Here is a 17,158-nt window from a genome sequence, read left to right on the forward strand (position 1 = left end):
AAAATAAAAAAACAGTGGTTTTGTTTTAAGACACTTGCATGAATGAATATACAACATTTCTCCAAAATTAGAATATTATTCAAAATAAATTAAATATTAACATCTTCCCCTAATAAACCAAAGAAAATATCATTTTTTGAAAATTAGGAGGACAACTTGAGAGAAACTTCAAAGCTTCCAGTAACAATCTTTAGTATGTCATGTAACTAACAAACAGTTTTTTAATGTAAAACAATATCAACTTCTATCACCTGAGCTTATTTAAAGCCCAAAGAGTTTTTAAAGATAAATGAAACTAATAAAAAATATGTCATAATCACATTAAAATAAGGTTCCACAGAATCCATAGTTCAAGGCTGTGTGTGCTCTTCAAATAACTACCACTGAACACTTTGCATCCCACTTAGGATAGTACACCCTTTTTACACTCAATACCTTCATGACTTTCTTTCCTCTGTTGATTTCACTAAAACAACATGAAACAAATGAGTGTGAGGAAAAAATAGATAATGGGATAGGTAATACAAATGTTAACTAAAGCAATAGTATCTGGATGCAGCCTGTATGATGCAAGCTTAGATTGCATCACTCAGCGATGCATTCTCAGACACAATGCACTAATGGAGTGAGTAACGTCACTGTGAAGGGTAGGGTTAAGGAATGGGTGAGCGCATTAAAAATCATTGGATGCAGCTTAGATAGCACTGCGCCAGGTCTGCAGCCAGACCCCTCTAAACTAAAGAGCCCAAAATAGTTAATTCATTTATACATTTTCTTTTCGGCTTGGTCCCTTTATTAATCTGGGGTCGCCACAAGCGGAATGAACCGCCAACTTATGCAGCATATGTTTTACACAGCGGATGCCCTTCCAGCCGCAACCCATCTCTGGGAAACATCCATACACACTCATACATTATGAACAATTTAGAAAGCAAAGCGAGAAGGTCGCTGGTTCAAGCCTCGGCTGGGTCAGTTAGCGTTTCAGTGCAGTTGAATTAACTTTGAAATGACATATGCATGGTTCATTAATTTAAATGATAAAGTTCTTAATACTTAATTAAAATAAGTACAGGTCACATATAGCAATGTATAAGTAAGTTAACTTTAACAAAAAAGTAATTGTATCTGATTTGAGTAATTTTAGAAATATTAGTTGGCTCAACTTAATTTTGTTGCATTTGTTTTAAACTTGTTTTGTGTGTTTAAAATACTTAAAATAGGCCGGAAGTTGACTCAACCTAAAATGTCCGATGCAGCCACTTGCCTCACTTTTTATAAGTTAGATCTAGGTAATACTTTTTACAGTGTGTGAGGCGACAGCACTATCTACTGCGCCACCACGTTTCCAAATGTAAGCTTCTCACAGCAAGAAGGTCACTGGTTTGAGTCCCGGCTGGGTCAGTTGGCATTTCTGTGTGGAGTTTGCATGTTCTTCCTGTGTTTGAGTGGGATTCCTCCTGGGGCTCCGTTTTCCCCCACAGTCCAAAGACATGCGCTATAGGTGAATTGAATAAGATAAATTGTATGTGTGACAATGATTGTGTATGGATGTATCCCAGTACTGGGTTGCAGCTGAAAGGGCACCAATGTGTATAACATATGATGGCTAAGTTGGTGGTTCATTCCACCGTGGCGGCTCCTGACAAAAAAAGGAACAAGGCTGAAGCAAAATGAATGAATGAATGTGAACTTCTTGGTCAAGGTACATTAGTGAGAGAGATTGCGCTATCCATAAAAAAAGCAAGACTGAAATTTGTCAAATTGCATATTGACAAGCCACAAAGTTTCTGGGAGAATGATCTTTGAACTGATGAGACAAAACTTGAGCTTTTTGACAATCGGCTGTAGGTTTACAACTAAAAATAAAGCATATGAAGATAAGAACACTATACCTACTGTGAAACATGGAGAAGGCTTGGCTGTATTGTTGAGCTCCTTTTCTAACGATGCTTTTAGTGCTGCTGAAGTAGAGATTTATAGATTTTTATTGATGCTTAACAAAAAGTCTAATTTTGAGAAAACAGCCATTAAAAGCGTTTTGTGGTTTCAGACAGTTTGATAACATGTGTTGAAAGAAAAAAGTCTGCAAACAGACATGCGTCCAAAGACATGCAGTATAAGTGAATTGAGTAAATGTGTGTGTGTGAAAGCGAGAGTGTGTGGGTGTTTCTCATACTTGATTGTGCGGGAAGGGCATCCGCTGCGTAAAACATATGCTGTTATAGTTGTCGGTTCATTCCGCTGTGGCGACCCTTAATAAATAAGGAACTAATGATGAAGGTAAATTAATAAATGAACTTGTCTTTTGTGTCCATATAGTCCTTTATTTATTTATTCTGCAGCTGTGTATTAGGCAAGATCATATACAGTGAGTTGTTCATTCTCATGAAATAATATAATCAATTATTGTTACTTAAGAATTATAGCTCTTAGATAGTACACTTATTACTTTTACATACATTCACCGGCCACTTTATTAGGTACACCTGTCCAACTGCCCGTTACCGCAAATGTATATTCAGCCAATCACATGGCAGTGACATGGTCAAGACTGCTGCAGTTTCAACCAAGCATTACAATTGGGGAGAAGTTTGATTTATGTGACTTTGAACGTAGCATGGTTGTTGGATTTTCATGCACAACCATTTCTAGGGTTTACAAAGAATGGTCTGAAAAAGAGAAAATATCCAGCGAGCTGAAATTCTGTGGGCGCAAATGAGTTGTTGATGCCTGAGGTCAGAGGAGAATGGCCAGACTGGATCCAGCTGATAGAAAGGCAATAGTGATTCAAATAATCACTTGTTATAACTGAGGTATGCAGAAGAGCATCTCTGAACGTACAACACGTCCAACCTTGAGGCGGATGGGCTACAGCAGCATGTAGGAGAACTTACCCCTTTCAGCTAAGAACAAGAAACTATGTACAATTCATACAGGCTAACCAAAATTAGACAATAGAAGATTGGAAAAACGTTGCCTGATCTAATGACTCTTGATTTCTCCTACGAGATTCAGATTGTAGGGTCAGAATTTGCCAACAACAACATGAAAGCATGAAGTCATCCTGCCTTGTATCAACGGTCCAGGCTGATGATGGTAGTGGTGTAATGGTGTGGGGGATATTTTCTTGGTACGCTTTGGTCAATTATGACCAATTGAGCATTGTGTCTAGGCCACAGCCTACCTGAGCATTGTTTCTCACCATGTCCATCTCTTTATGACTACATTGTGCCCTTCTTCTGGGCAATTCTGGGCTACTTCCAGCAGGAGAACGCGTGTAAATCATCTTAGACTGGTTTCTTGAACGTGAAAATGAGTTCACTGTATTAAAATGGCCTCCACAGTTACCAGATCTAAAATCCAATAGAGCACCTTTGGGGTGTGGTGGAACAGGAGATTTGCATCATGGATGTGCAGCTGACAATCTGCAGCAACTGCATGATGCTATTATGTCAATATGGAGCAAAATCTTTACCTTGTTAAATCTATGCCACAAAGGATTAAGGCAGTTCTGAAGACAAAAGAGGGTCCAACCCTGTACCCGTAAGGTATACCAAATGAAGTGACCAGGTGAGTGTATAATGAAGATCAAAAATTTCAAAATAATAGTAATAATTTTAAACACAAAACAAGAATCCCTCCCATTTGTACTTTTATTTGGCATAAAAAAGCTCCCGAAGAACAAATAAAATCAAGTAAGTCATTAAATTAAGTGTGGAGGCTTCCTAAGGTGACTGTTTAATTTGAACTATGATTCTGATGAAGTAAAACAGGCATGAGAAACAACATATCAGCAATGAACATGTTTGTTCAATAGTCAAATACAGAAGGAAGGTTTGTAGGTGATCAGATCTGATCATATTGCAATCCATGTCCTCTTTTATCCTCGGAGACCGCTGCTCTGCAGCTGTACTTTCACATGCGATCACTTTGCTCTCTTCAACGTTCTTCTCTTTCTGTCTTTACTTAAAATGCATCGTCTGAATGTCATTATTATTTCCAGAGAGGTTCAGATGTGGGATGTGCTGATCAGAATATTCTGTGCGGAATAAAAGGATGGAAAATATGTTAAGTTGTTCACGGTGGCATAAACAACATCTGTTTGTGAATCACCATAAATACCTCTGCACGGTCCCCTTTCAAAAATAATATCATCAACTGCAATGTCACTCCTTACTGATGCTCCTCTGATGGCTTCAAATACAATCTGTGTGTGTGTTAACATATAGAGATAATATATTATTAAAAATAACACACATTTTTAGCCCATGTGCATCAATTTGAAAAAGTTACACAAGAGAATAAAAATGACAAAAAACGTTAAACTGTCCTATTTTAATATTAAACTTTTTTTTACTGACATTTTTATCAGCATTAACCCTGATGACATCTACCAAAAATTCTCCCCCCTCCCCTGTTCGCGTGGGTTTCCTCTGGGTGCTATGGTTTCCCCTGCAAGTCCAAAGACGTGTTATAGGTGAATTGGATAAGCTAAATTGTCTGTAATGTATTTGTTTGTGTCCTCGTCCTCCAGGTTTGGGGTTGAGTGTTGGGCTAACGACCCACCTCGTAAAAATGAGAAAATGAGTTACAAAACACCAACACAGCTAAATATCAGCCGCCCTGGGAATGAGTGAGTAAGTGAGAAGGTAAGTAAAGTAAGTAAGTAAAGTAAGTATGCAAATTAAGTGAATTAAGTAAAGTAGGAAAGTAAAAAAAGTAAAATAAGTAAGTAAAGAAAGTAAAGTAAGAAAGTAATATAAATAAGTAAAGTAAGGCGGGTAAGTAAAATAAGTAAAGTGTGTAAAGTAAATAAGTAAAGTAAGTGAAGTGGGTAAATAAGTGAGTCAAGTAAATAAGTAATTAAAGTAGGTAAAGTGGGTAAATAAGTAAATTAGATAAATAAGTAAAGTAGATTAATAAGTAAAGTAGGTAAATAAGTAAAGTAAGTAAATAAGTAAATTAGGCAAATAAGTAATGTAGGTAAATAAGTAAAGTAGGTAAATAAGTACATAAATTAAGAAAAGTAGGTTAATAAGTAAAGTAGGTAAATAAGTAAAGTAAGTGAAGCAGATAAATAAGTAAAGTAGATAAATATGTAAAGTAGGTAAATAAGTAAAGTAAGTTAAGTAAGTAAAGAAAGAAAGTAAAGCAAGTAAATAAGTAAAGTAAGTAAATAAGAAAAGTAGGCAAATAAGTTATGTAGGTAAATAAGTAAAACAGGTAATTAAGTAAAGTTTGTAAATAAGTAAATTGGGTAAATAAGTAAAGTGGTTAAATAAGTAAAGTAGGTAAATAAGCAAAGTAGGTAAATAAGTAAAGTAAGTAAAGTAGGCAAATAAGTAATTTAGGTAAATAAGTAAAGTGGTTAAATAAGTAAAGTAGGTAAATAAGTAAATTATGTAAAGTAAAAAAAATTAAATAAATTAAGTGAAGTAGGTAAATAAATAAATAAATAAATAAACAAACAAATAAATAAATAAATAAATAAAGTATGAAAGTAAAGGAAGTAAATAAGTAAAGTAAGGTAAGTATCTAAGGTAAGCAAAGTAAATAAATGCAAGCAAGTAAAGCAAGCAAAGTAAGTAAGTAAAGTAAGTAAAGTTTGTTGTTTTTCATATACTAAACTAAACAGTTTTTTTTCTTCTGATTATTACTAGTTTTTGATAAATGATCAAAAACACCATTCGTTTTATTTTTTGTGCACTATCACACATCAAAATACTATAATATTAATACTGACACACATTTGTTGCCAAAAGCTATGCAGTTTATACAACCAAATTGATCACAAAAATAAAAAGTTAAAATAAGAGCTAAATAATTGTTACATTTAAGAAAGCTCTTCAATGGGTTTTCATCTACAAACAAAATGCATTGTCCCCATGACATTGGGGTACAATGTCAATCTGGTGTCATGTTGATGTCCTGTGCCTGCTGGGTGTTTAAGGCCATTTCTGTCATCATACAGTAAACATCCGTCATCTTCTCATCAGTGACCTGCATCTAAAAAGTCTCTGGGTCAATGCATGTAAAGATTTTGGACATCTTCTTGGACACTTTTAATGCTTCCAAACAGCAATTATAAATCGCCCATGTCTTGAGGTAGTTCATTATGATGTGATTTACCTCTTTACTTCTATGTGTGATTTGATTTGACAGGAATTGCAGGATTGATTTTTCTAATTACCAAAGACAAGAAAAATAAAGTAGTGCCTGCAGATTGAAGGAAAGTAGTGGAGTAAAAGTACCGATACAGCACTAAAAATGTACTCAAGGAAAGTAAAAGTACACATTTTTAAAATTACTTAGGAAATTACAATTTCTGAGAAAAACTACGCAATTACAGTAGTTTGAGTATTTGTAATTAGTTACTTTACACCACTGCATATAACTAACCTGGTGTTGTTGGTCATAGTGGTAGTTTAGAGACGCTCTGAGCCAGGAGATGCCCTGCTCTCCATGGCTCGTCCACAACAGTCTGTCATCGTTTTCTTGTCCGGTCTGGAGGTAAACACTCAGCTGGCCAATCCCAGAGCCATACATATGGTAATAAAATTGCAGGCACTGTGTTTCTCTAGTGCCCCTGAGAGTGCTGGAGAGGAGACGCGCTTTATGACCGGCCAGCATCACTGATGCCTCAATGTGCAAATAATGACCTACAAAATGAAAAGAAGAATCAATAATTCAATAATCATTCATTAGCGCAAACAAATAGCTGGGTTGTATCCCTCAGTACTCATCGATTGGCTCATGCAAAGTGCATCAAGGACCACAGAGGCCTTAACATCAACTCTGGAGGACCTGGAAAGCCTCAATGAGAAGTCAGTACTCCGCAAAAAGACCACAGCAATTAAAACCCCCAGTCAATGTGAATGGAAGCCCTCCTGATTATATACAGGAGTATGTCTAGCTGGGCTGCAAATTAACATAGTGACTGTGACCAAAGACATCCACACCAGGATCAGCATTCGAGCATCTGAGTTTAGTGGGTAGTGTTGTGGATAAAATATAGGGTAAATTATAATTATACTTTAAAAAACTGGCTTACACAGATGTATTAAGACATGTTTTGTGAAAAATTCCACATTATACATGTCAAAGTAACAAAAGACACGTTTATGGAAACGTTATGCCTCTTCGAGGTGGATCTAATACATGTTTAATCTGTATATCCTGCATTTTGCATTCTGAGGAGCTGTGAACATTCTGCTGTCATGCATGTCTACCTTCTTTTTGCATCGAGAGGTGTCTTTTTTGCATGATTACCTAACAGCTGTGAGCATTTTGTGTGCTGCTTATGTGCCCTGTGCGCCTCCTGTTTTAACTGCCTGTTGCGCCTCGCGTTTTTGCTGTTGTACTCTGTGCGCTTCTAGGTGAACAAAATTCAACTCTGAGCGGAAAAAGCGCATTCTCCAACCAAATGAAAGCAGATGCAGGTTTCTGTTGAGGTGACAGCAGTGTTTGTGTTGTTAAGACAACTATGGAGACTTTTGAAGATGGAATAGAGAGTTTGAGCCACTTGTACATTCAGGAAGCATTCAGAAAAAACAAAACAGCAGCGAAGAAACTTGACACAGAGGAACATTTAAGCCTGGTTTATACTTCTGCGTCAAGTGACCGGCGTAACCCATGGCGCATACAACGCGCGTAGCTTAGCATGTATACTACTGCGCGCTGTCTCTATTGGCCTGCATTAACACTCCTGAAACGTTAGTTGGCAGTGAGGTGTTAATGTTTCTCTGTGTCGAGTTTCTTCGCTGCTGTTTTGTTTTTTTCTGAACGTTTCCTGAATGTACATGTGGCTCAAACTCGCTCATTTTGAGGAAGGAATCGGCGGACATGCAACAACTTTAACTATGAAGTAAACAAAAAACAAAACTTTCCATCCGGAGCTCCTTCACGGGACTCCACACTTGAAAACAATCGCTCTATCTGGCTCACGCGGCTCTCGGTCCAGCCCAGACTCATCAGCGATACAAAGCCAACCAATCACAGAGCTTGCGCTATGCGTCGTTGTGACGTGTAGTTACATTTTTTGAGAGGTGCACGATAGCGACGGCGACGACCACGGCGTAGGGCTATGTGTCAACGCATAGGTTGCGTCGTAGCATACGTGTGCGCTTGGCGCAGAAGTATCAAACCAAGGGTGTGCATATCAAAGCTTTATTTTTAAGAGTGATTTTTTGGCCTATTCTGAACTCACCCAGTCCAGTGGTGTGGTCTCCTCCCGGCCCTGTGTAGGACGTTGGTGTGGGTCCTCTGGCCAGATACCAGTCACCTGAGTCTCCGACTTTATCCTGAGAGAATCCACAGAGTCCAGATTCAAAGTCACAGTGAGACGGCAATAACAGAGAAGAGGCTGCTATAGAAGGAAATGATTTCTGCTTTTAGTAAAAATATCAGGTAATTAACTGTGAATTTCACAATTAAGATACAAGATTCACATGCACATTTTTTAATAGATGCAGATAATACCTAGCAGTGAGCAGTCACCAGGAGTCACTTTAATGTCATCAAGACCAACAGAACCGCAGCTCCAAATGTCTTTGCAAGTACTGATGAAAACCACCTTTATGGCCCAGATGTAGAAAAATGACATGTTTATATAAATAACATTGAATAACAGTGCATGACTGGTCAGAAGGGCAAAGAAAGAAATGTGTGTGTGTGTGTGTGTATGTATGTATGTATATATATATATATATATATATATATATATATATATATATATATATATATATATATATATATATATATATATATATATATATATATATATATATATATATATATATATATATATATATATGTACTATTTACAAAGTAGTAAAATTCATGTTAAGGGTCAGTGCATATAAAGGAAAAATAATTCTCAAGCTGACTTATTTTTCCAGATGTTATAAACATTTACTTCTCTAAATGTGGATCTTACTGTAATAAAAGTCATGTGAGACATAAACCCGTAGTGTCTTGCTAACAGATGCTGGAGCAGTGGGCCAGAAGTATGTCCAGCTGAATGGAAGTTGTCTGAGAGTATAGGTTTCTCTTAAAGAGCCCATGAAATCATTTGTTGGGTGAGTTTGTCTTTCTGTCTTAGTAAATGTTAACACATAAGCGCTCTTTATATTTATATATAGATACATGCACACACAGTTAAAGGCTAAATTATTAGCCTTCCTGTAAAATGTAAATTCTTAATAAAATATTTCCAAGTAATGTTTAACAGCATGAGGAAATTTACACAGTATGGAGCCTTTTAGCATGGCCACAACAAAAGCAGTTTTAAAATGGTTTTAAATCATGTTATTAACATGATCATCTCCCTTAAGAATTGATATACGTTTTATTTTTATATTTATTGGCAACAAAGCAGACCATTGTTGTCCAATGACTTGGTCTAGTTTACCTAATTCACACAGTTCTGCTGGTGACACTTTAGAATAACAGTACATGATTAATGATGTGCAACTAGGCCAACAAAATATTACTTTATTAAGAATTAACAATTAGCAATTGTCATCGTCACACAAGGGAGACGAGGATGGTTATCTTTTAAAGGTATTTATTCAAAACAATGCAGCTGATCCAGAGAGATGAACCAGGAGAGTGGTGTTGCAGAGAGAGAGCGATCTCATAAACAGTTCACAAGGTAAACATCAGAGGGTGAGTGATCTCACACACAGTGCATCAGGTAAACATCAGATCTTCAGTTAAACACTAGATAAGCTTTAGCCACTTTCCTTATTCAGTTGTATTGGCATCAATAGGCGAAGAGTGACATCCATTGGAGAAGGCGAGAGAAAAAGGTAAACCATCCGACTTCGATTCTGGCTAATAATTGGGTGAAGGAGGTGAGTATTTATGGTGTTTGGTGATTGCGGGTGCAGGTGTGGATAATTAGTATGCTGGTGATTCTTCTTGTGTGCGGTGAGAGGTGGCTGGTGAGGGAGAACGTGGATTGGAGCTGAAGGAACGAGCCGACTCGCGGGTGTAACAGTAATGCATATGCTAATCTTGAACTACAACATGAATCACATGAGTAAAGCTGCGGTCACACTGGGCTTTTCCTCCCGTTAAGTTCCATTCATATGCACGCAAATGCGTCAGACTGGAAACGCAGGGTCATGCTTCAAGTTTCGCAGGTTGCTGCGGTGCAAAGTTTAAGCTAGATGAACTCTGAAATCGCATCACTAGACTGCGTGAGACCCATCGAGGATCAAACATGACCTCTCTGGACAGAAATTTAAAACATGAAGCAATTGCTCGCTTTTAAAAATGTCTAATAAGCTTGTTTAATCCTGCCCCTTTTCGCAGCGCCCCATGACAGAATATCGCATCCTCAAACTCTAGTGTGACTGAAGCTTTAAGTAGGTCAATCTATACAAACGATGCATCTAATTTGACTTTACTTTCAGGCTATATCTAGATCAGGGATGGGTAAACTTGATCCTCGAGGGCTGGTGTCCCTGCAGAGTTTTGTTCCAACACTAGTCAAACACACCCTAACAAACTAATCAATGTCTTCAAGATCACTTGAACTCTATATGCAGGTCTGTTTGAATAGGGTTGGAGCTATGCAGGTCACTGGCCCTCCAGGATCAAGTTTGCCCACACCTGATCTAGATACAATCAACTATTTTACTAGAGTAGTGTCTTTTGAACACTTACAGTGTCTATCAGTGATCTAGATCTGCTGTTTCACACAGCTGAATGAATTTTTCCTCACATAGACTGGAAGGCGCAATTATGCACAATAGTATGAACTGTCTTAGGGGTGGATAAATGTATATTTTTATTATCTATTATTGCAATTTTGAATATTATTATTTAAGATACAGACCAGAGAAATTTCTTACTGTTAAAGGACTGACCCCCATCCCCATACATCTTGTTTTGGCATCTTTCAGAGGGATCAATTGTTATTAGGGGAGTCAGTCCCCCCAAACCCCCCTCCAATTTATTTTGCTGTTTGTCCACTTGTACAATTTTAGTTTAGCAAAATCTATAGATATGCATGCATGTGCTGAACTATGGTTTAACATAGACAGTTTTAATATGCTAGACGGCTTACATACAGCAATCAAGGACAACTACCTAGACATCTAGTATGTACATGGTATACAATCAGTAGCAAGTGAGGTAAACTATGCTTGTGATCTTACCTGAGCTTTCTTCTCACTTTGAATGGTCAGTTCAACTGCAATCCAAACATTTCTTATTTTTTCATTCTGGGTCCACATTTGTTCGTGCTTGCTACTGTCGCTGTAATACAGATACACCGACAAAGCCTGATCAGCTCCACTGAGACCACGCAGAGAGTAGAAGAACTTCAGGCAGTATTTCTGACTCCCAGGCATTGACGGGCCAAACAAACGGCTGACGTATCCAGACTGCAAACTCAAGCGAGAGTTCGCCAACAAGAAAGACCCTGTTTAGAAAGAACAATGTATTCAAATTTGACATACATTTAGAATAACTGTTGTGGAAAGAGCTATCATGGGCAAAAGTTGACAAACACAAACCCTCTTTTGGTGTTCAAAATTTGGTGTACAATTCTTCTGTCAGGATTTACTAAAGACATGCAGTGAAACTTTGGCATTGAAAAGGTGTGAACTTTATAGCATATTCACGTGTTTCCTTTTTAACACAAAATGTATGGGATAAAAGTTAAAAGAATTATGCAAGGTGAGTTTATCATTTAACACCAGGTTTTTTGTATTTTAGATGCTATGGACCCCTAATCATAGTCATCCTCAAACAAGAGAACCCCATCCTAATATCAGACCTCTGTGTTTATATTATGTGACCTTCCCCATGTGCTCCCTTGTTCTGTTTTCCCATCACCAGTCAGTCTCATTAGTTTCACTTGTGTTCATCCCCTGTGTGTGACTAGCAACATCATGTCATGTGTATTTGTAGTCCTGTGTGTTGTTCAGTCCTTCGTCCGGTATTCTTGGTTATGAGTTATCTACTATGAGTTATTGTCTATGTCTTTCAAGTGAGTGTCTGTAAATAAATCTACGTGTTTGTTATTCCTGCAAACCTTTGCCTTTCTGAGAGAGCCCAGGCATGACACCTAATATATGCTAAAGGCATTTATATAGTTGCTTGTGTAAAGAACCAAGTTATAGTGTGAAAATATTATATTGTAAATGTATCTAAATTAAATATTTTAAAATTTATAATTACACATTTTCCGGTCGTTATTATAGCAACCTATATTGAATATCTATAACTGCATATTTATTTAATTAAGTCAATATCGTTTTTCATTATTTATATATGTAAAATAATTTGTTTTTTATCAAGTTACATAATTATATTTTTATATCAAATTTTATGCAACTGAAATATCTATTCACATACTTATTTCAATCTTTTTTTCCAGTACTGGGTTGTGCCTGGAAGGGCAGCCACAGTGTAAAACATAAGCTGGAATAGTTGGTGGTTCATTCCACGGTGGTGACCCCTGATAAATCAGGGACTAAGCCAAAGGAAAAAGAATGAATTAATTTCAAAGTTTCTTATTTTTTTTAAATGTTTAAAATGTTAGTTTTTATTAAGTTACATGTTTTACTCACTATTACAAACCTCTGTTTTGTCCTTTGCACATTTATTTGTTAACGAGCAGTTTTTAATGTCTAAAAATGAATGGAAGTGAATGAAACTGGAAGTTTTGAGCCAAAAAGATTCAAATGGCTGCGGCCACTCGTGCTCAATTAATTGTAGTGCTCAATGCTACAATTAAAAATCAGTAAAATTATTTGAAAGTTTTTATACCAATGTGGTAAAATGTTAACATGTTTTATTTTGTTAACCTTTTACTTTCTATATTTATTTGATCATTTTTGTATAACAAATATTAATATTTAGTAAAGATATACATTTTCTACCATAAAAATATCTAATCTGAAAACAATCAAACAATGTAAAACGTTTTCAAAATGCGGTGGTGACCCCTGATAAGGCAAGAATAAAAGCTGAAGGAAAGTGAGTGAGTCATATGCATTGCTAAGGACTTAATTTGCACAACTTTTAAGGTGATTTTCTCAATATTTAAATCTTAGATCCCAGATTTTAATAGTTGCATCTTGGCTATATTACCCTATCTTAACCAACCTATACAACTAATGGCGAGCTTATTTAATTCATTTATTTTCATTAAAATTGACCCTTATGACTTGTGGCCAGGGTCACAATTTTGTGGTGGTTTGGTGGTTAAACTAGAATTTTTTAAATACATTTTATTTGTGCATCATCTGTAAATCAGCCCCTAAACTTGCACTATCCCATATCCTTTTCAAATCTTTAACGAACAGAAAGTTGAAAAAATGCATTTAAAATATGACTCTTTTGCAAAATTACAAAAAAAGAAATTACTGTCACGCTTGTTTAATGTTGCTTAATAAAAATATTTATTTTAATCAAGAAAACCCCTTATTATTTGTTATATTGAGCTTTACCTGCTCCTGTGGTATGGTCTCCAGGCATGTAGATGTTGGGTTTGACAGAAACTCTCCTCCACAGCGAACCATCACTCTGAACATACTGACAAAAACCAGACTCAAAGTCACAGTTGGCAACAGCTGGATCAAACGACGGCTCTGTGGAAACACAAATTTGTAAGTGTTGATTTTTAAGGAACTGGTTTGAGAGCTTTGAGGAGGCATAAGGTTAGGGTTCAGACTGACCTGTTCTTGCATCACAAAACTCTGAAGAAAAGGAAATATCATCAAGAACCACAAAACCTCCATGCGGACCATTGAACCCCACCTCAAACACTAACTAGTAAGACACAAACACACACATACAAATCATAGAGTTTTTAATTTTACATGTGTGATCAACTGTAATAATTAAACGCAGCAAATGATACAGTTCGACTTTTTACTATGCATGTCATACAGTATAAGTTTATTTTGAAAAGCATAACATATTGTGTATTTTTGTATTGCATATTTTTATTGATACAATTTTAAATGTTTTTTGTAAAACACTAAAACCAAAAAAAAAACACTAGATTATTTTCTCTAATTATTATTTAAAAAACAATTCAGGTTCCATTTCCATTTTTTTTCAGTGACTAAATAAAAGAACATTTGTACAGTAAATTATGCTATCTTGCAGATTTAAGTCTAAACTTTATAATAATAATAGTTCATATTTGGCAACCCGTTTCATTCTTGCCAAGAATTTCCTATTTAGACAAAGTGATTGTATGCTTGGTATGTAAAAAGCCAACCAGAGTTTATTTTATGTCATTTTAGGATGTTAAATAGACCATCTCACAATAACAGACCAGTCACATGCTCACTGTAAAAAAAGCTGGGATCCACACAGTCTCTTCATGTTGTCCTGTAAGGATGGCTAAGTCTCTTCATAATATCAGTTATAGAATTCCACGAGGCAAGACCATAAGAATTGTCAGGCACTAAAGCAATAAACTTTCTAATCTAAGAAGAAGATGAGCTAGGAAACCAATTGTTCAACTGTCTCCGTCACCCACCCTGAGTCCTCCTCTCTGCCCTCTAATTTCCCCTCTCCACCAGAGCAGGTCACAAATTCTCCTCCACACAGAATCTCTAAATTCTTAATGTGGTGCATCTTGTGAATCTTACATTTTTTCCTCTTAAATTTGGTATCATTTTAAATGTCTCTGTGTGATTGGTAAAGTGGTAGAAATTTCACAGTAATATTTCCCAAATTTCCTTATATCTGTTAATTTGGGTTTTTACTTTGATAAGATCTTTGCCAGATGCTCCACTCCAGGGAAAATGGTCTTCACATCAACTCATGACCAGACAAGGGTCTTTGTGAAGCTTTTAATGTCTTGAATTTATGATCCTTTGTTGGGATTGGAGTAGTTAAAAGGAAAGGTGCAAATGTGTGATCTTGTAGCCAAGACACCCCGTTGTAGCATGTGAGACTTATATATGCTGCAACGTACTTCTCTAGTCAAGTATATGCATGTCTAACTCTTTGATAAATGGATGTTTTATATTTACAGTATTATCTCTGAATTGGCTTTCTGGTTGTTTTATCATATGATTGGCATGATATAATTTTAGCCTAACAAATAAAATATTATATTTTATTATTATATATATACATTATACTGAAATAATTTTTTCCAGTAAGTTGTGTGGACACTTTTGTTGACCTTTGGTGTTTTACGGCTAGTGTGGATCAAACTAGAGGATCACAAATGAAGAAGCAGATAACTTATCCATAGGCCTTTAGCTTTCTGACCACTTTTGAGCTGGCAAGTTGCATAAAGACTGGGTAGACTACCTTTTCTGTCACAGAGCAAGAAGTAGGCGGCCAACTTAAAAGGTACCATTTGCCTGTAAACCTCTGACTAAGATTCAAGCTGGCGAGCCCAAATGGGGAAAGCATGTGAAATTGGCCGTCCATGGACTACAACTACAACAAATACGAAAATTGGCCTCCAATGAAAGAACAACTGAAAGTATAGTGTTTATGAAATAATCAAATATCCATATTAAGTGACTTTTGATGAATATGATCCATTACTAGTTGGAAACACAGTCTAAATTGAATGCTCACTTAAAAGATTCAATTTGGAGCTGGAAATAAATAAATAAATTCTAATAAACAAGACAACTACTTTAAGACGTGCTAGGAAAGGCTTACACACATTTAAACTTGGACCATTCATTGGATTCTGTCATTGGCCAATGCCAACAGAATGGACTTTTATAGTCCCAACACAAATCGATTAAGTTACATTAGTTAATGCATTTACTAACATGAACTAATCATGAACAACACATGTACAGCATTTATTTATCATAATTAAACATTTACTAATGTATTATTAACATCCAAGTCCATGCTTGTTACCATTAGTAATGCACTATGAGTTAACATGAACTAACAATGATCAACTGTATTTTCATTAACTAACGTTAACTAACATGAACAAATACAGTACTAAATGTGTTATTCATTGTTTGTTCATGTTAGTAAATGCATTAATTAACATTAACTAATGAACCTTATTGTAAAGTGTGACCTTTAACTTGTGGGTTGAAAATAAAACAAGCTGTCCCAAAAAACCTTATTAATCATGTTGTTTAAACCCATTTTAAATAAGTATTTTGAGCAAGCAACAAAATTAATTTTTTCAGTGTGCAATTTATTTATTTGTGCTGTTGTGTGCTCACCTCTACAGGATATGGAGCCTTCAGGTCCACTTGTACAGGTATCCAGACTTTATCTTCTGGACTCCAATCAGCGAAGTTGTTCTCCTTTTGATCTGCTCTCCACAGCTCCTCATACTGCCCGGCTTGATCTCTGCTGAACAGGGAGAACAGATGGTCTCCAGCCTGATACTGCTGGTACTGAAAGCTCAGGCAGCCTGATAGGGGTGCTGTGGTCATCGGGGACACCAGTTTGGCCACTTCCTGAAAACCTTTGGAGTCTGTCGAGTCCACATACATGAACTGACCTGTGCAGAGCAATGAGCGGCTATCAGTCAGAGAATCTGCTCAGCTGAGGGTGAGTGAACATATATTTTTTGGGTGAAGTATTTCAAATGAAATGACAAAAAGTTCATGCTTCATGTAAGAAATAATTGATGATGGGATGTTGAATTTGTATAAAAAATACAAACACTCGATGTGATGTCTAATAATTAGCCCAAACACATAGTTCAGATGTTGTATAGTTGCTGAAGGCAGCTAGGCAGGCAAGGCAACTAGGCACATCCGAACTCTGCTTCACTTCCTCTGTCAAAAAAACTTCTTTCTGATTGAATTTTAAAGACAGCAAAGATTGTGTCCTTTGCTGCCTTCTCGAAGTACTGATTCGAAGCATCAATTTTGTGCCATTTTTTTTCTAAATGTTTATGACCATTGTTTTCTACATTTGCCATTGCCATATTAAGTGAGAAATTAGTATTGTAATAGGTATGTGCTGATAGGTATGTGCTAATAGGTATGTGTTGCGCACGCAACGCAGTACAGCGCAATCGGTGAGCAAGAGTGACTCTCTTCAGATCAACACGCATGATCGTGTTCATCAAATTTGCTTAAACTAGGCATTCTAAAGCATATTTTACAAGCATGGATTCTGACACAGCAACGTGAAGCAGATGCTTTACAAAAGTTGCGTGTAAGGGAGAAACACGTCA

At 36.4% G+C, this 17,158-nt stretch overlaps 1 protein-coding gene across 34 annotated transcripts in view; it reads right to left on the reverse strand.

The window, feature by feature from the left end:
• Positions 1-3,634: 3,634 nt before the first annotated feature.
• Positions 3,635-17,158, reverse strand: part of mamdc2b (MAM domain containing 2b) — a 38,056-nt gene continuing 24,532 nt past the window's right edge. For 21 of the 34 annotated variants that reach the window (XM_087270280.1, XM_087270296.1, XM_087270278.1 and 18 more), the window contains 9 exons: positions 16,191-16,474; positions 13,695-13,788; positions 13,467-13,607; positions 11,166-11,431; positions 8,479-8,572; positions 8,207-8,365; positions 6,400-6,659; positions 4,123-4,207; positions 3,635-4,039 (listed from right to left, as the gene is read on the reverse strand). In XM_087270280.1, the coding sequence (XP_087126406.1) occupies positions 3,963-4,039; positions 4,123-4,207; positions 6,400-6,659; positions 8,207-8,365; positions 8,479-8,572; positions 11,166-11,431; positions 13,467-13,607; positions 13,695-13,788; positions 16,191-16,474 (1,460 nt within the window). In that variant the 3' untranslated portion in view covers positions 3,635-3,962. The remainder of the gene's footprint in view (positions 4,040-4,122; positions 4,208-6,399; positions 6,660-8,206; positions 8,366-8,478; positions 8,573-11,165; positions 11,432-13,466; positions 13,608-13,694; positions 13,789-16,190; positions 16,475-17,158) is intronic. The other 13 variants (XM_087270310.1, XM_087270281.1, XM_087270309.1 and 10 more) reach the window with 1 other exon arrangement.

Source organism: Danio rerio, chromosome 10 (assembly GCF_052040795.2).
Source record: "Danio rerio strain M-AB ecotype USA chromosome 10, GRCz13ab, whole genome shotgun sequence".
NCBI lineage: Eukaryota > Metazoa > Chordata > Actinopteri > Cypriniformes > Danionidae > Danio > Danio rerio.